Raw genomic sequence first — 17,234 nt, forward strand, 5'->3', positions numbered from 1 at the left:
TTCTGATAACTTGCTTGCCAGAGCCTCCTTCTTTCTCCGTGCTAACCATCCATCTGCCATCTCTGTCCTCCCCTTCCGTTTCCCTTCCTTCCCTTGGAGGTCTGGCATCTTTCTTTTTTTTTTTTCGTCTCCATCCACAGATCCACCTTTTCTTAACTACCCTTTCATCCAGGATCTCTCCCTCCTTCCCCACCATCCCAGGGTCCACCATCTCTCCCTTTCTTTTCCCAACTACCCTCCTATCTAGTATCTCTATCTCCCTCCTCCACACCATCCCTTGTGTCCAACTTCTCTCCCTTTATGTTCCTTCCCTCCCTAAATCCCATTGTCCATCATCTCTCTCCCTCTCCTCTATTTTTAGATCCATTATTTCTTCCCCCCCAAAGTCTGGCATATGCACGTCTCTTTGAACCCTTCCTTCCCTCCATGTACTTCTACACTAGGGCCCTCCCCCTTGAAGGCCTGTACCTCCCCCTTGAAGGCCTGTACCTCCCCCTTGAAGGCCTGTCACCTCCTCCTTAAAGGCCTATGCCACCATTCCTGGCCTGTCCCCCCTTAAAGGCTAATCAAACACAAATTAAATACGATCCTGAACGATGAGAATCTACGAGATCCCCATCAACATGGACTTACAAAGGGAAGGTCCTGCCAATCCAATCTGATCACATTCTTTGACTGGGTAACGAAAAAGTTGGATATGGTGGAGTCCTGGACGTCGTGTACTTGGACTTCAGTAAGGCTTTCGATAGTGTTCCACACCGCAGGTTATTGAGTAAGATGAGTTCAATGGGATTAGGAGAAACGTTAACTGCATGGGTAAAAGACTGGCTCAAAGGTAGACTTCAGAGGGTGGTGGTGAACGGTACTCCCTTCGAAACATCGGAAGTGATCAGTGGAGTGCCGCAGGGCTCGGTCTTGGGTCCGATCCTATTTAATATCTTCGTAAGGGACCTGGCTCAGGGGCTTCAAGGGAAAATTACATTATTCGCCGATGCAACATAGTAGGCAACAGCACAGTGCCCGACTATATGACGCAGGACCTACTCTTACTGGAATGTTGGTCCTCAACTTGGCAACTAAGTTTTAATGCCAGAAAGTGTAAGGTCATGCACCTTGGCAGCAGAAATCCATGTGGAACTTACACCCTAAATGGTGAGACCTTAGCAAGAACTGCAGCAGAACAGAACTTGGGAGTGATCATTAGTGAAGACATGAAGACTGCCATTCAAGTGGAGAAAGCTTCATCCAAGGTTAGACAAATGATGGGTTGTATCTGAAGAAGTTTCATCAGCCGGGAGCCCGAAGTTATAATGCCGTTATACAGATCCATGGCGAGACCTCATCTAGAATATTGTTTACAATTCTGGAGACCACATTATCAAAAAGATGCGCAGAGAATTGAGTCGGTTCAGCGAATGGCCACCAGGATGATCTCAGGACTCGAGGATCTCCCATATGAGGAACGGCTGGGTAAGTTGCAGCTGTACTTACTCGAGGAACGTAGAGAGAGGGAAGACATGATCAAGACGTTCAAATATGTCACAGGCCATATTGACTTAGAAGAGGATATCTTTTTTTCTTAAAGGACCTATGGCGACAAGAGGACATCCGTTGAAACTCAGGGGTGGGAGATTTCATAGTGACACCAGGAAGTATTTCTTTACCGAAAGGGTGGTTGATCATTGGAATAGTCTTCCACTCCAGGTAACTGGGGCCATCAGTGTGCTGGATTTTAAGAGAAAATAGGATAAGCATGTGGGATCGCTTCAAGGAAGAAATTAGGAGGTGGGTCAATAGAGTGGGCAGACTTGTTGGGCCGTGGCCTTTTTCTGCCTACATCTTCTATGTTTCTATCCCCCCTCCCTTAAAGGCCTGTCCCCCCTTTAATTCCAGCTCTTCAATTTCTGCTTTAAGATGTCTCAGTCTTTCTATGACCTCCTTAGTTTTACAACCAGCACCTACATCTTTCCATTGGACACTGTTTTTTTTTACTTTTTTTCAGTTAATTCAATTCCTTCCAAAACATTGGTGATGTCATAAGTCCTCCTTTTTTGTCTCACTGCAAGAGTATCGGCAGCCGCCTTCAGGTCCAGCACGCCGTTCCTGGCCTCCTGCAGCAGACACAAACTTAGTGGTGAGCAACCCCAAGCTTTTTTTGTGGTGGCTTGAGCTCACCACTTCTGCCATAGCTTCCGCCAACGGCCCCTCCTGTACTGCTCCTGGGTCTGTAGCAAGCGGGCTCCTGGTGGCGCGCAAGAAGCCACGGAAAAGCCGCCAATAGCAGATCGCGGTTATAGTGTCTTTGCAAACTGCTTTTAGTTGTTTCCTCTGCCGCGGTCCCGCCCCGCCTCTGACATCAGAGGCAGGATCGCGGCGGAGGAAACAACTAAAAGCAGTTTGCAAAGACACTATAACTGCGATCTTCGGTGCAGGCTGCAACTAGAAGTTAAACGGTGCGGGGAGGCCAGGGGGGCAATGGCTGGCCAGCAAGAGCAGTGCTGCCGCTCCTGCTTTAGGGGGCGAGGGAGTAGGATCCGAATCGGGAAGCCGATTTTTTTTTTTTTTTTTTAAATCAATTCGAATCGATTCACACGAAGTGAATCGGTGAACCGATTTGAATCGTGAACCGGGCAGCACTACTGGCTTTGCCAAGCTTGATAGTAGGCCAGTTGTGTGATCCTCTCCAAGTTTCAAGTTTATTAGGGTTTGATATACTGCTTATCAATCCTAAGTAGTTTAGAAAAAAAATTTAAATAAATAAAAAGGTTAAAATTGGGTAAAATAGACAACACAAACACAATACGTGATACAAAAGGAAAACACTTTTGGGATACATTGTTTCCAAAATTAAAAAAGGGAAGGGATGAGAAGGAACAAATTGGAAAGGGAATAAGATAGTTTAACAGCCTGATTCATACTCCAAATGCATCTTTGAAAAGAGGTTTTTAGGCTCTCTTTAAATTTAGATGACAATCAAATTACAGGAGGCACCTGCTTAAAAATAAACTATAGATTTTCAAAATATATATCGCAAACCCAAAAGAAAATATCTCACACAATAAAAAATATTGTTGGTGAAGTGCTCAGTATGATATATCTATCAGGCCAGCGATGGTATATTTATAACATCATAGTACTGATCGCCCCTTATATCTAGATACTATCACATTCAATAAGATCATCAAAATGGAAATTGAGTAACAGCACAGATGGTAAAACAAAAAACCCAAAACTTATCTCAGTCTCCGTGGGATTGAGGCTTTTCCAGTTCTTAGCAAGTAGGGTTCTGCCGGTGCAACAAAATTGCTGGATCTGATATTTCCAACCCCAGGTGTCCAAAAAACGTGAAGTCACACAACAAAAGTCCAAAATCGTTAATCCTCTTCCTCTCCTCTACACAGCCAAGCTTCTGCTTTAAATTTAGCCAGGTTAGTTTCTTGCCTCATATTTAAAGGGAAAGAGTTCCACAATATGGGTGTAATCACAGAGAAAATTGTTTTATGGCAAATGTCGTAAAAGATCTGGCGAAAGGATGGAGTAGCCAGGAGATGATGTTGGGACGATCGAAGAACTCTGGAAATTGTGTATGGAATTAAGCCTATCTATAAAACCAGATGAGTGAACTAATTTGACTTTTAAGGTAAAGATAAGAATTTTGAATGTGATTTCTGTGTGTAATGGACAACGAGTGAGCATTTTTCAGAAGAGGAGTAACATGATCGTATATTTTTGCCTTTTGCTTTCAATGCATAGAAAACATTACCTACAAGTACTAAATCCTAGTTCTTAATGAGTGTTATGTGTAGGTCGCCAAAATACTTTTTATTTTACTTTATATCCTGGATTTGAGATCCTACCATATATGTTTTATATGACCCCTCCATATGTGTTTTTTCCTTAAATGTTTCTTTTTCTTTTCTTAAAAATTGTAGTTCACCCCTTTGCCTTTTGTACCAGTTTGTAATAGAATGCCAAAATTTGTCTATATTATCTTGTTTTGTCCTCCCCAATTTGTTAATTGTTATTTTAAAACAATTGTTAAACGCACTGAAATATATGATATTGTGTAGATAACAAATCCCAATAAACTTGAAACCTTGAAAATTAGTTTTACTGCCGTATTTTGTATTAACTGAAGCCACGTAATTTCTTTTTGCGTGAGGTTTTTGGGAAGTTTTCAGTGCAACATCAATCCAACTGGCAGCCCAAAGACCAAGTTCATGCCATGAACCTTTGAGGCAGAGTTCTTCTCCATTTGTCCCAGCTGTACTCCTAAGCAGAAGCAGGCAGATACATGGCACAGTACATAAGGCTATTATAGTTTATGGGGAAAATCGGGGGATGTCTCCAAAAGTGAAATTTAAAAGTTTCTGTAGCCAGAGATAAGGTCCCCCACCTCTAAAACCCCTTTCTCTGTATTTTTTTGTACTTCAGGGAATCCCCACGGGCCATTTTTTGGTGCGATTTTGCTAGCGGTGACATCTTGGATTTTCTTATTTTAAATCTATTTTATTAAGCAATAGTAAATACAAAAGCAATGACAACCAAGATATGCATTTTCTTCAAACACCCGCGGAGGTCTGGACTCTTATGCCCTCCCCGGACCCACCTCACCCCACCCCACTGCAAAGAATCCCCAACCCCCTGCCCTTCCCTCCCCATCCCCCCCCCCAGATACAAACAACAAATGCATAAGCAGGGAACAGCGAAGAAACAATAAAGCATTGAATCAGAGGTGAAGTCTATTCAAAACACGACTACGACTCTCAGGAGTCAAAATGTTCAAATACGGAGTCCACGTGTGAACAAAGTCTCTGCTCCGGCGTCGAGAAGAACATGCCAAGCGGGCCTCCCAACCCAGAAGTTCATGAAGGCGATTCCTCCAATACCAGAAGGAAGGTGGTTCAGAGGAAAGCCAGCAACACAAGATACATTTCTTCCCCAAAATAAAGCATTTACTAAGAAATAGTTTTTCATAAGAAGTGTACATATTCAAGAAAGAGAAATGGGCAAACAGCATAGACTGCACTGAGACTGGCACAGGGGTCTGCAACAAGCCCTGTAAAAAGGAGGCCAGCTCCATCCAGAATAACTGAATCCTCTCACAACTCCAAATGCCATGAAAGTAGGAATTTACCTCCACTGAACAGCGGATGCATAATTGAATATCAATACAACCCATATGGTAAGCCTGACTCTGGGAAGCATAGGCCCTCAGAACAGTGCGAAAATGACATTCACGTAATTCAGCACTGACATCTTGGATTTTAAACCATCTTCTTTTTTTTTTTTTTTTCTAAAGCCTCCATCTACCACAAAACTCATCGATTTTACTTAAAATCGATAGGGATGGAACCCTGAGACTTTCCTACCCCTGTATCATGCCAGGTTTATGTTGGATGGTTAGCCGAGGGGTGTCTATATCCCATGTGCAGCGGATAGGTGGGATCCTTGGGCTCGGCCTCCTTTGAGTCCTCCAGGGCTGGGGATCTGTAGGAGGCACAATCCCAAGGGAAGGAGAGCCTTTCCAGAGCCATCCAAAGGTGCATTGGCTAAGTGCAGATGTGTGGTTACTGTGAAGCCCAGGAGAACCTGCTGGTATCCTCGAGACCCTCATCCCAGATTTTATGAGCCTCATGTGGAATGCCTATTTGAACTGCCAAGAGTCCTCAGCGTCTATGTTATGTGTGACGGAGGCGGAAGTGCAGGGGATCTCTCCTCAATATGTGCCCCAATCAGACAAGGACATAGAGCTGGTCCAGGATGTTCAGTCTGACATAGACCGGGAGGATGGAATGTTCGATGCCATGCCATTATTGTCCCAGGATACAGTTTCTCTAGTAGAGTCTGGTTCTCTGCATAAGAGCAGCGGTCAAGAAGCAGTAGTGGCCTTGGACCAGAGGAAGACCACATGGTGCGCCAGCTGTTAAAAGCCTCTGTGCTCTCAGGCATTATTTCTATCTCACTGTGAGAACTGAAGCAGGGAGTTTCTCCAGGTCCCTCGTAGCAGTGCTCAGTTACTCTGACTGCGTTCTTTCCCTCACATCTGGACATCACAAAACTGGTCATGGACCACTAGGATTCACCAGAGGGATCCCTGCAAGTGGCTCAGACCATGTCCAAGTTTTACCCTATGGACCTGGCTTTCCAGAAGGTGTTTGCTCAGCTGAAGGTTGATTTTACTCGTAGCACAGGTCATCAAGCGAACCTTCTTGTCTAGTGAAGGTGGTGTGATGATAAAGAATACTCCAGACTACAGTGGAAATGATCATCAAGAGACAATTTGAAGTTTTGACAGCCTCGGCTTCCTTTGTGGCATGTGCTTGCTGCACTCATTTGTCTTGGGTCCTTGCCTCGGAGGAAAATGAAGATCCCCAAATGCTGGGGTGAATTGTATAGCTGATGCTCTGTATGACATCATCAGAGTCAGAGTAAGGTGTCAGCTTATGCTGTCTCCGCTCGACGATGCTCTGGATCAGGCAATGGGTAGGAGATTCAGCTGCTAAAGCCACACTGAGCAGGCTTCCTTTTCAAGGTCAGATGCTATTTGGCAAGGGTCTGGATGGCCTGATGGGCCAGTGTTATGGACCATCACCTTAAGGCCTTGCTAGACAGCAGACCCCAGATGGCTTGGGGTCCAGGATGTAGGAATTTTTGATATTCTCAAAAATTCTGTCCTTGTGCAGGAGGCCAAGCGATGTAGAGGTACTTTCAGGGGTCATGTCAGAGATTCAATGGGGGGCAGGAGATAACAAACTTCTAGCTCTCAACCCTCTCCAGCCTCCAAGAAAGCGCAATGATGTCGGGACAGGGGCCAAGTCCCCCCAGATATGGAGTAAGCTGTCGGCCTATTGGTGGGTCTGGGCTCAGATTGGCGTAGACTGTTGGGTCATAGATGATGTTCAAGAAGGTTACAAAATCGAGTTCTGTGCCTGTCTTCCAGACCTTTTTGTAGATTCCCTAGCCGGCCTGCTGGAGAAAGAGCTCTCAGAATTCAGACAATGGTGCATAGGCTATGCCATAGAGCTTATCCTGAATGAAGAATCCAGGCAGATACTCCACATATATACATCTTATATGAAGAATCCAGGCAGATACTCTATATATTTTATCATGCCAAACAAAGGCTCAGATGACTGGAGGCCAATTCTGGACCTCAAGTCGGTCAATGCTGTACTAAAAGTGCTACATTTCTACATGGAGACCTTTCGGTCAGTCATAGCGGCAGTGATGCCAGGGGAATTTTTTGCCTCCCTCAGTGTGACTCAAGCCTATCTCCAGATTCCCATTTTTTTTGGTCCATGGGAGGTACTTGTGGTTTCATGTGCTGCAGCAGCATTTCCAGTTCTCTGCACTCCCCTTTGGCCTAGCAACAATACTTCACACCTTTACCGAGGTCATAGTGGTGGTGGTAGTGCACCTCTGCAAGACAGGGATCTAAGTGCATCCATATTTGGACAATTGGCTAATCAGAACTCTGTCCAAGAAGAAAGGAGAATGAGCTGTTTCAAGAGTGGGCCAACTCCTCCAGGACATGAAACGGAGAGTCAACTGGAGCTGACTCGGTGCCTGGAGTACCTGAGAGTTTTGTTCAACAAGGCCTTGGGCCAGGTTTTTCTTTCAGAGCCATGCAGACTGAAACTTCTGAAACAGATTTCAGACATGTTACAGTCGGACTCCCATAGGATAGCATTTTCTGCAGGTTCTGTGGTCAATATTGGCAGCCATAGAGGTGGTCCCTTGAGTGAGAGCACATATGAGACCTCTTCAAGACTCTCTCCTCTTTCACTGGTCTCCTCAGACAGACTCGCTTCAGCAACTGTTTCTGTGGTTACTGGAAGCGAAGAACAGCATGCGGTAGTGGCTGAAGACAGCTTTCCTCTAGAGCAGGGGTGTCAAAGTCCCTCCTCGAGGGCCGGAATCCAGTCGGGTTTTCTGGATTTCCCCAATGAATATGCATTGAAAGCAGTGCATGCAAATAGATCTCATGCAGATTCATTGGGGAAATCCTGAAAACCCGACTGGATTCTGGCCCTCGAGGACCGACTTTGACACCTGTGCTCTAGAGGAACATGCCTCTTATCTCCTCCTGGGAAATACTAATGACCAATGCCAGCCTTTACAGTTGGGGAGATCATTGCAACAGACATCCAGTTCAGGATCGTTGGTCACTGGCTCAGGAGAAATGGTCCATAAATTGCCTTGAACTCTGAAACATTCGGCTAGCACTTCAGGCACTGAAGACGGCTCTGGAAGGCAAGGCAGTCAGAGTTTAATTGGATAGAGGTAGCCTGTGTCAGCAGGCAAGGAGGCACCAGGAGTGCCCTATTATGCCTAGAAGCTTATTTGCAAGCACTCTTGGCTGCGCACATAGTGGAAGTGAAAAATGTGCAGGCTGACTTTCTCGGTTGGCAGATTCCGACCCGGGGGAATGGTTCACTGTCCCCCCAGGTATTCAACTTCATTTATTAGGGGGGGGGTACACCCATAAAAGGATCTGATGGCCTCAGCAATAAACACACAGGTGGCTTGCTTTTACAGCTGAAGATATGAGCCCAGAAGCATGAGGTTGGATTCAGTAGTCCAACTGTGGCCAGAGAAAAGGCTCTTGTACTTGTTTCCCCGTGACCCATGCTAGGTTGAGTCATTGGTAGTCCTAGTGGCGCCCAATTTGGCCCTGCAGACCATGGTGTGCAGACCTAGTTTGCCTCCATAGGGATGTTGGTTTCAAACTGCCAGTCCAAGTGGATCTTTTCTCACTCAGGGCTGGTCCCACTGATGGCTGATGCTACTCTCCTGCACACTCCCTCCCAATGACTGGAGCTGCTCTGCAGGGCCCCCTATGACTACCTGCTGCTCTTTTGCATGGCCCCCATCCCATGACCGATGCTGCTCTCCTGCACGGCCCCCTCCCTGAAGACTGGTATTGCCCTGTACTCTGCCCTGCCATTGCCACATTCTCCTTACCAGGCAACTGATGCTCCAGACAGCTGATGCCACAATGATGAATAAAGCTGTTGCCACCAGTGTATGCAGATCTGGTGCAGGTTAGGCCCTGCACCTGCTCGAGGTCTGATAGCTCGCGCCTTCTCCAAGATTCTGCCCCTGTCCCCTTCCCCTCCTCCTCAGGTTTCAAGTTTTATTAAAATTTGATTTAATCGCTTATCCATTATCTAAGTGATATTCAATAATAAAATGAGTACAGAAAATAAAAACTTAGGCATACTGTCTAATCACCCTATAAATACAGACAGGCAGTTGGGATGGAAGGGGATCTGGCCTCTCTCCCTCCAACCATTCCCCCCCCAATATGAAATCAAACATACCCCATGGACCTCCCAGAGCAGCAGTGGTTGTCAGTCTGGCAGAGACAGAGCTGTGAATGGGCTGGTTGCAGCCAGCCCCACAAGGGCCTTCCCTCTGCCACATCACTTCCTGTAGATAGATGACATACATAGTGCTGCCTCTGCTGGCTGGCTGCCACCACTTCTGCTGCTCTGGGAGACCCACAGGTATGTCTGATCTCATTGGGGGGGGGGGGGTGAGATCAGTCATTTGATGAGAGGCTAGACCCATGTGGGGGAGGAGGATGGGATGGAAACATGGATGCTAAGCCACAATTCAGAAGGGAAAGGAAGGAACATAGATGCTAGGCCCTTGGTGGGGGGAATAGAGGAGGGGACATGGATGCTGGACTCGTAAGTAGAGGGGAAAGGGGGGTAAGAAGGAAGAGATGCTTGACAGTAGAGAGAGGGGGAGAGATGCCAGACCATGGGGAGTAGGGAAAGAATACAGGGTGCAAGAGAGAGGTTGTGAGTGGACCTGCAAGTAGGGGTAGAGGAATGGTAGATAAAGAGAGTGACTAAGACTAAAAAGGGGATGGGAAGGGAAGAGGATTCTTAGCCAGTGGAGAGAGGGAAAGAGAGATTCCAGGCTGTGGAGGCCAAGGAGGAGATTCAGGACGCAAGTGAGAGAGGAGTGGGATTTAGAGGGAAATACAACTGCAGTTAAAGTGAGAGAGAGAACTGAGGAGGCTGGTACCTGAGAAAGGAAAAGGCAGGAAGGAATTTCAGGCTTCAGGATAAGAGAATTCTAGGCAAAACACTACAAATAAACTGCAGAATTTTGAAATATTGTGCACAGAATTTTCAAAGTTTTTGCTCAGAATTCTGCCAGGATGCAAAATATTTGACTTAAAAGACCCACCTTCGCTTCCACCATCTCTATCAGCCGATGCCCTTGCAAATTTCTTTAATGAAAAGGTTACCACTCTAAGATGCTCCTTCCCTCCCACAGTCTCCTACAATTCCCTGACCTCTATTGATCTCAACCCTACCTTACCTGCATCCACCCCCATTCCTGCCGACAGATCCTGGACCGCCTTCGAGCTTGTCTCTGAACCGCAAGTCTCCAAACTCTGCCTCAAACTAAAAACTTGCAAGTGCATTTTGGATCCTTTCCCCTCCTATCTATTCGAGAATATCCCTACACAGGCCATCGCTTCCCTCACCGACCTTATAAACTCTGCCCTAACATCGGGCCTTTTCTCCCCCGACATGGGACACATTTCATTGTCCCCTCTACTGAAAAAGGCCGACCTTGACCCCACCATTCCATCTAACTACCGTCCTATAGCAAATATCCCTCTCCTAACCAAGTTATTAGAATCCATCATATCCACCCAACTCTCATCCTACTTAGAATGATTCTCTATCCTCCTACCCCACCAATTCGGCTTCAGACCCAACTTCAGCACCGAATCCCTCTTGGCCTCACTAATCTCTAAGGTACAACAACTCCATTCTCGCAACAAATTCGCTGTTCTTCTCCGCAGCCTTCGATGTCGTTCACCACGACATCCTAATCTTCCAACTCTCCGAAATAGGCATAAGCTCCACAGTCCTTGATTGGTTCTCGAAATTCCTATGCTTCCGCTCCTACACCGTTAACACAAACGGTTCCTCATCCCCCGCCTGGAAGCCGAAATGTGGAGTCCCGCAAGGCTCACCCCTCTCCCCTATCCTTTTCAACATCTACATGTCCTCTCTGAAACTCCTTCATCTATCCCCCCTAGAACTCTCTACTCCTATGCTGACGACATCCTCATCCTCCTCGAAACCGACGCGAACCTCTCGAACCTCGCTGAGAACATCTCCACATGTATTACGAACCTCCAATCCTGGATGAAACTGAATGAGTCCAAAACCAAACTACTTTGGCTCGGCCCAATTTCAGATCATTTACCCACCTCCATCCCTCTACCTTCCGGCCCCACTCTTCAGCTTGAGTTCTCAAGCAAAGTCCTAGGCATCATCTTAGACTCCTCTCTCTCCTTCAACGATCACCTCAACTCCCTGGTAAAAAAATGCTTCTTTAGCCTCCATATGTTGAGGAAAGTAAGATCCTGCTTTCATCATTCTCATTTCGCCATCCTCGTTCAATCCACCATCCTCTCTAGACTAGACTACTGCAACTCCATCTATATAAGCCTAACTAAGAAAAACCTCCATAGACTTCAGCTAATTCAGAACGCCGCGGCCAAGCTTATTTTCGCAAAAGGCAAGTTCGATCACGTTTCCCCACTCCTCTCCAAGCTTCACTGGCTCCCAGTATACTCCAGAGTCCTCTATAAATGTGCCTGCTTAGCCTTCAAGATTCTACATGGCGTCCTTCCTCCCGTTATCCCACTCTTCTGGAATTCCTCAAACCCGCTCTCTTCTAGACCCTCCCAAAAACTGAAACTATCTTTCCCATCTATAAAAGATATATCCCGCGCAGGAAAACTTGGAACATCCCTCCCCTTAAGAACCACAGAACTCTGGAACAACCTCTCATCCCCGCTCAGAAATTCTAGCTCCTTCCAATCCTTCCGTAAACGCTTGAAAACTTGGCTCTTCTCAAAAATCTAATCACCTCCCGTTCTCTAGTACCCTGCCCCTCTCTATCTTCTCAGTCCCTCTCCTATATCCCTTCTTTGTAGTTCCTTTCCTCTCAACCTCCGTAAACCGTGCCGAGCTCTGCGCATGCGGAGATGGTGCGGTATACAAACCTAAGGTTTAGTTTAGTTTTAGTTTAGTTTAGACTTGACCAGATATGTTTTGATCATACCCCTTGAAATGTCACATACCTAACATTTTCTAAATATCCAGTTTATCTGGATATCTTTAAATTATTGAGGTACTGGTACATCCTTTTTAAATTGCACAAGTGCCATCTATGCTTTTGACTATGTATTCAGGATACTTTTTACAACTGGGGAGCTATTTAATGCATCCATTACCCTTTTGGAAGATTAGTGTACTCTTGTGCCTATTCCCTTTCTCCTTCATTCTATAACTTTTTGTTTCTAAGTTTATCTAAACAGATATTGTTTAAACCAGTGTTCTTCAACCTTTTTACACCTATGGACCGGCATTGGTCCGTTGACCGGTGGTGGAAGAGCACTGGGCTAAGTCGTGGGCCGGCCCATCTCCGCCCCAGACCCCATCCCCATAATTGTAACATTATTTTTTCCGTTCATTTTTCATATATACATACACAATATAATCTTATTAACATCTAATGCTTAACCACAAAATTAATCTACACAAAGCAGACTGTATGCTTCTCAACATTCATTCCTACCAGAACACAGTTAACCCCTATGCAAGCACGGGACCAAAAACTAAAAGTACTAATATATACAAACAAAACTCTAAGATTCAAGAATCTGCATGCAGTACAACCCCAGAGAAAAAGAAACAAATTTATTTCTTCCTGGACAGTGCAAAATATAGAGAGCAGATGAAAATTCTCAAAATTGACACAATTCAATCACTAAATTGAAAATAAAATCATTCCCCCTACCTTTGTCTCCCTCCCTCCATGTCCTATCCCTTCATCACAGCAGTTGGGTGAGGCTGGGTGTCATGCCCTCTCTTGTTGATTAAGCCAGCTGTTTCTCTTGTCTTCCTCCCCCTCTGCTATTCTGCTATATCTTTTTTCAGATGTAGCGACCAGAATTGCATACGGTATTCGAGGTGCAGCTGCCCCATGAAGCAATATAAGGACATTAAAACATTCTCATCTTTGTTTTCTGTAACGGGCTCTTATGGCCTGAACAAGAATCTTACAGTAATCCCTCTTTGTCCGTCACATCTAGAAAAATACTTAAGACTGCAGTTCAGAATATCCAATGGGTTTACATTAAAAAAACAGAATCTGAGCTTCTTTTGAAATAGTTTTGTTTTAATTTTATTGACTACCACAGTCATTTTCCTGGAGGTTAGGAAGAAAGATAACGCAGGTGACTATTTGCAATAAATAATATTTAAAACATTTAACATATACTTTTCAATAGAACTTCTATTATAAATGCTCTTTCCAGATAAGTATAAATTTAATGCTTTTTAAAACCAAGAACAACTTCTAACTAGTGCTAGACTTTTGAAACACAAGAAACAAACCAGCTCTCCCACCTGGCTGTTTTATGCTGCCGCGGCTGGCTCCCTCTTCCTCACTGCCGGTCGGTGGCTGGAACGTGCCTCGGGCCTAAGGAGATAAATTCACAAAGCCATATGCGGCGGCTCCTCGCGTGTCCCGCGCATCAACTGGAAGCCTTCCCTCTGACGTTGCAACGTCAGGGAGAAGGCTGCCATTTCCGGCGCAAGACACGCGTAGTAGCTGCTGTCGCCTGCAGCTTTGTGAAATGATCTCCTGAGGCCCAAGGCACGTTCCTTCTGCAGACCGACACCAGTCCGTAAACTGGCGTTTGAAGAACACTGGTTTAAACTGCTGTTATTGTACTAAATGTTTTGTGGTTTTGTACTAATAAAAGTATATAATGTTAAAAATTTTTTTTTTAGATGTATGGCAAGGATGTTTAGTCTTTGTAGACTTTCTCACCAGGATCACCCAAATTTCTAATCTCGGTTTATATTTGAGTTCTCTCTCTGCCTCTGTCTCTGTCTTGGTTTTGGTAGTAGCTTCATCACATGCCCCTTAGTCTAGTATTTTTGAAAAGTAAACAAGCGATTCATATATACCCAGTCCAAAGCTAAGGAGCCCTAGCTGCTTTAGCCTTTCCTCAAAGTGAAGTCATCCCATCCATTTTATAATTTTTGTCTCCCTTCTCTGTACCTTTTCTAATTTTCTATGTTCTTTGAGGTAGTGAGAAGAATTGCACATAGTATTTGAGGTGCGGCCGCACTATAGAGTGATACAAGGGCATTATAACATGCTCATCTTTTGTTTTTCATTCCTTTCCTGACTAACATTTTATTTGTTTTCTTAGCTGCTGCTGCTGCACACTGAGCTGAAGGTTTCAGTGTATCCTAAACAATGACATCTAGATCCTTTTCCTAGGGAGTGACTCCTAACGTGGAATCCTGCATCACATAGTTATAGTTCGGGTTCCTCTTTCCCACATTTATCGCTTTGCACTTGCTCACACCTTTTTCTGTCATTAATATTATTTAAAACTGTAAATTCCTGCTTACTTTAGCACTCCTGGGAGATAGCTGCTTAGCTTCTTGCCCCTTGTATTCAATTTTAACAACTGTTTTTCTCTTCCCAGTTTGTCACAGTTCAGAGCATTTCAGGAACTGGGTCCCTGCGCATTGGAGGAAACTTTTTGGTAAGTTCCCGCCTTTAAAAAAAAAAATAAAAAATTAAATCTCTTCAGCTTTATAAGTACTGGAATGTCAAAGGATGGGTTTGTGGGTATGCTCCTTTTAGAAAGGTGGGCACTGAGAGCATGTGTTGCCAGGGCACATCAGTAATAATGTTTAATTACTGAATGCCCTTTCATCTTATTTTGTCAGTGTCCTGTGCAGGTCAACACTCACAGGAAATGCAGGAAGTACATAATGATTCTAGTGCTGAATTGGGGTTATGAAAGACTTTTCCAAAGTGTCTTCTCATTCAGTATATACTTCCCCCTCCCCATTCGCAGTTTCCACACTTGCGGTTTCACAAATTTTTTTTTTTGGGGGGTGGCCTGCCTTCCTCCCGGCATCCTGGCCTTACCTGGTGGTCTAGCAGGCTTTCAGGGCAGGAGCGATCTTCCTATGCTCCTGCCCCATGTAGATCGCCAATAGGAAATGGTTGCTGTGAGCTCCTGCTGTAGTCTCGATTTTGTGGGTGGTTTCGTTTCTCAGCTGCCTGAGCCGACTTTCATTAAGTTGCGTGTGGCTTCCGAAACTTCTCCTCTGACGCAACCGGAAACAGGAAGTTGCATCGGAGGAGAAGTTTCGGCAACTACATGCGACTTGATGAAAGCTGCCTCGGGCAGCTGGGAAATAAAAAGCCCAGAAAATCGCCACGGTAGCGTGAAAGGAGGGAGGGAGATGACTTTGGCGATCGGGAGGGAGGATCTCTGGGGAGGGGGGGGGCTGCTGGACCGCTCTCGCTGAAGGGAAGTGGAGAGAGATGGGGAAGAGGAACAGACGCTGAAGGGAAATGGGGAAGAGAGAGTGGGCTGAAGACGCTGAAGGGAAATTGGGCAGAGAAGTGGAGCATGGGGAGGAGACGCTGAAAAGGGAAATTGGGCAAGAGAGAGATGCCAGACAACAAAGGCAGAAAAAAAAATTATATTTATTTTATTTTTTTTGGTTTAGGATAAAGTAGTATATTGGTTGTGTTGATAAACATAGCCCTGCCAGTTCAACATCTCTTTCTCTAGTTCAGTAGTGAGAACTTTGATTTATAAAATGACAATTGTACAGAATATTGTTTCTTTTTATACTTTAATAAAATAAGTTCAGTATAAAACTATTTGATGCTTGTGTGGATGGGATCAGATGGTTTGTGGGGACGGGGTGGGGACCGAGCTTGCCGGGATGGGATGGTGACGGGGACAAATATTTTCCCCGTGTCATTCTCTACACACAGCACAATGTTAATTATCAACGCTGATTACTAAAAACACTGAATAAATGTCTTCCTCCTCCTAAATTTAGAAGGATCAAGTTCTGATCTCACATAATGTAACAAAATGTTTTGTTTTTTAAAATTCCTGGGTATTAAACGTTTTCCTTAATTGCCTATAAAGTATTGAAAATGGCTATTATTCCCCATCAAACTTTGCTTTTGTGACCAGATTGTTAATATTTTGAAATATACCTTTTTTGCAGAACATTGCAGAGTCCAAGCTGAGTAAACTTAGGGGGCCATTTTACTAAGTCGCAAACATCCAGCAGATGCATTTTGCTATGTATGTAGCCGATTTATCAAGACAACATAAAATAGGAACCACTGGTGAACTCTGGAAGGTGCTGATGCCACCACTGCACACCAAATTAGGCCTAATGAAACAATTTGTCAGAGCTCTAGATAAAGAGTTGGCAGCCTTCAAGTACCTTCAAGACATCTTCCCTAATCTGTCTGAGGCAAAGGTCAAAGCTGTTTTCATCAGACCACAGATAAAGAAGAGTATAAGGAATTTCCCAAGAAGCTAACTAGGAAGGAGAAAGCAGCTTGGAACAGCTTTGTTGCAGTGGTTTGGGGTTCCTGGGTAATCACAAGGCTGAAAACTATGTGGAGTTGGTTGAGAATTTGGTGAAGAATTACAGTAAAATGGGCTGTAGGATGTCTTTCAAAAACCATGTCCTCGATGCTCATCTTGAGACATTCAAGAAGAACATGGGAGCATATTCAGAAGATCAAGGTGAGTGCTTCCACCAGGATTTACTGGACTTCGCATGCTGCTACCAAGAACAATATAATGAGAAAATAATGGGAGACTACATCTGGGGGCTGTTTCACAAAAGTGACTTACAATATAATCGCAAATCTCTAAACTACTCACTTCTAAACTTCTGTGGTCATCTTTGTATAACTTCAATATAAACACATGTTAATTGTGATTCATATGTTGCTTTTTATGACTTTGTAAGAATGAAAAGATGAAAATTCAGCATTTTCACATTTTAAATAGGTAAATTGCAAAATTTGACTAACCTGGTCACAAAAGCAAAATTTTATGGAAATAATGGACAATTTCTATACTTTTTAGGCATGAGCAATTAGGAAATTATACTTACTGTCCAGGAACAAAAATCATGTTACATAGTGAAATAAAAAGGAAGAGCATTCAAGGCTTGTGTGCTGACTGTACCACACCACTAGATAATTTTTTGAAACAAAATATTTTTCTTTGTAATTTTGGATTTGGTGCATTCTATGGTTGTTGTTTTTTTTCTTCCCCTGGTGTTTTCACCATCTTCAATCTCTAGCCTGTTCCCTAAGCTCTGAGA

The 17,234-nt window shown here is 44.5% G+C and overlaps 1 protein-coding gene across 1 annotated transcript in view; it reads left to right on the forward strand.

Annotated features, from left to right (window-relative positions):
* Positions 1-17,234, forward strand: part of GOT2 (glutamic-oxaloacetic transaminase 2) — a 120,296-nt gene that overhangs the window by 27,952 nt on the left and 75,110 nt on the right. Inside the window, exon 4 of the mRNA XM_033942000.1 lies at positions 14,555-14,614. Within this exon, the coding sequence (XP_033797891.1) occupies positions 14,555-14,614 (60 nt within the window). The remainder of the gene's footprint in view (positions 1-14,554; positions 14,615-17,234) is intronic.

This window comes from Geotrypetes seraphini, chromosome 4 (assembly GCF_902459505.1).
Source record: "Geotrypetes seraphini chromosome 4, aGeoSer1.1, whole genome shotgun sequence".
NCBI lineage: Eukaryota > Metazoa > Chordata > Amphibia > Gymnophiona > Dermophiidae > Geotrypetes > Geotrypetes seraphini.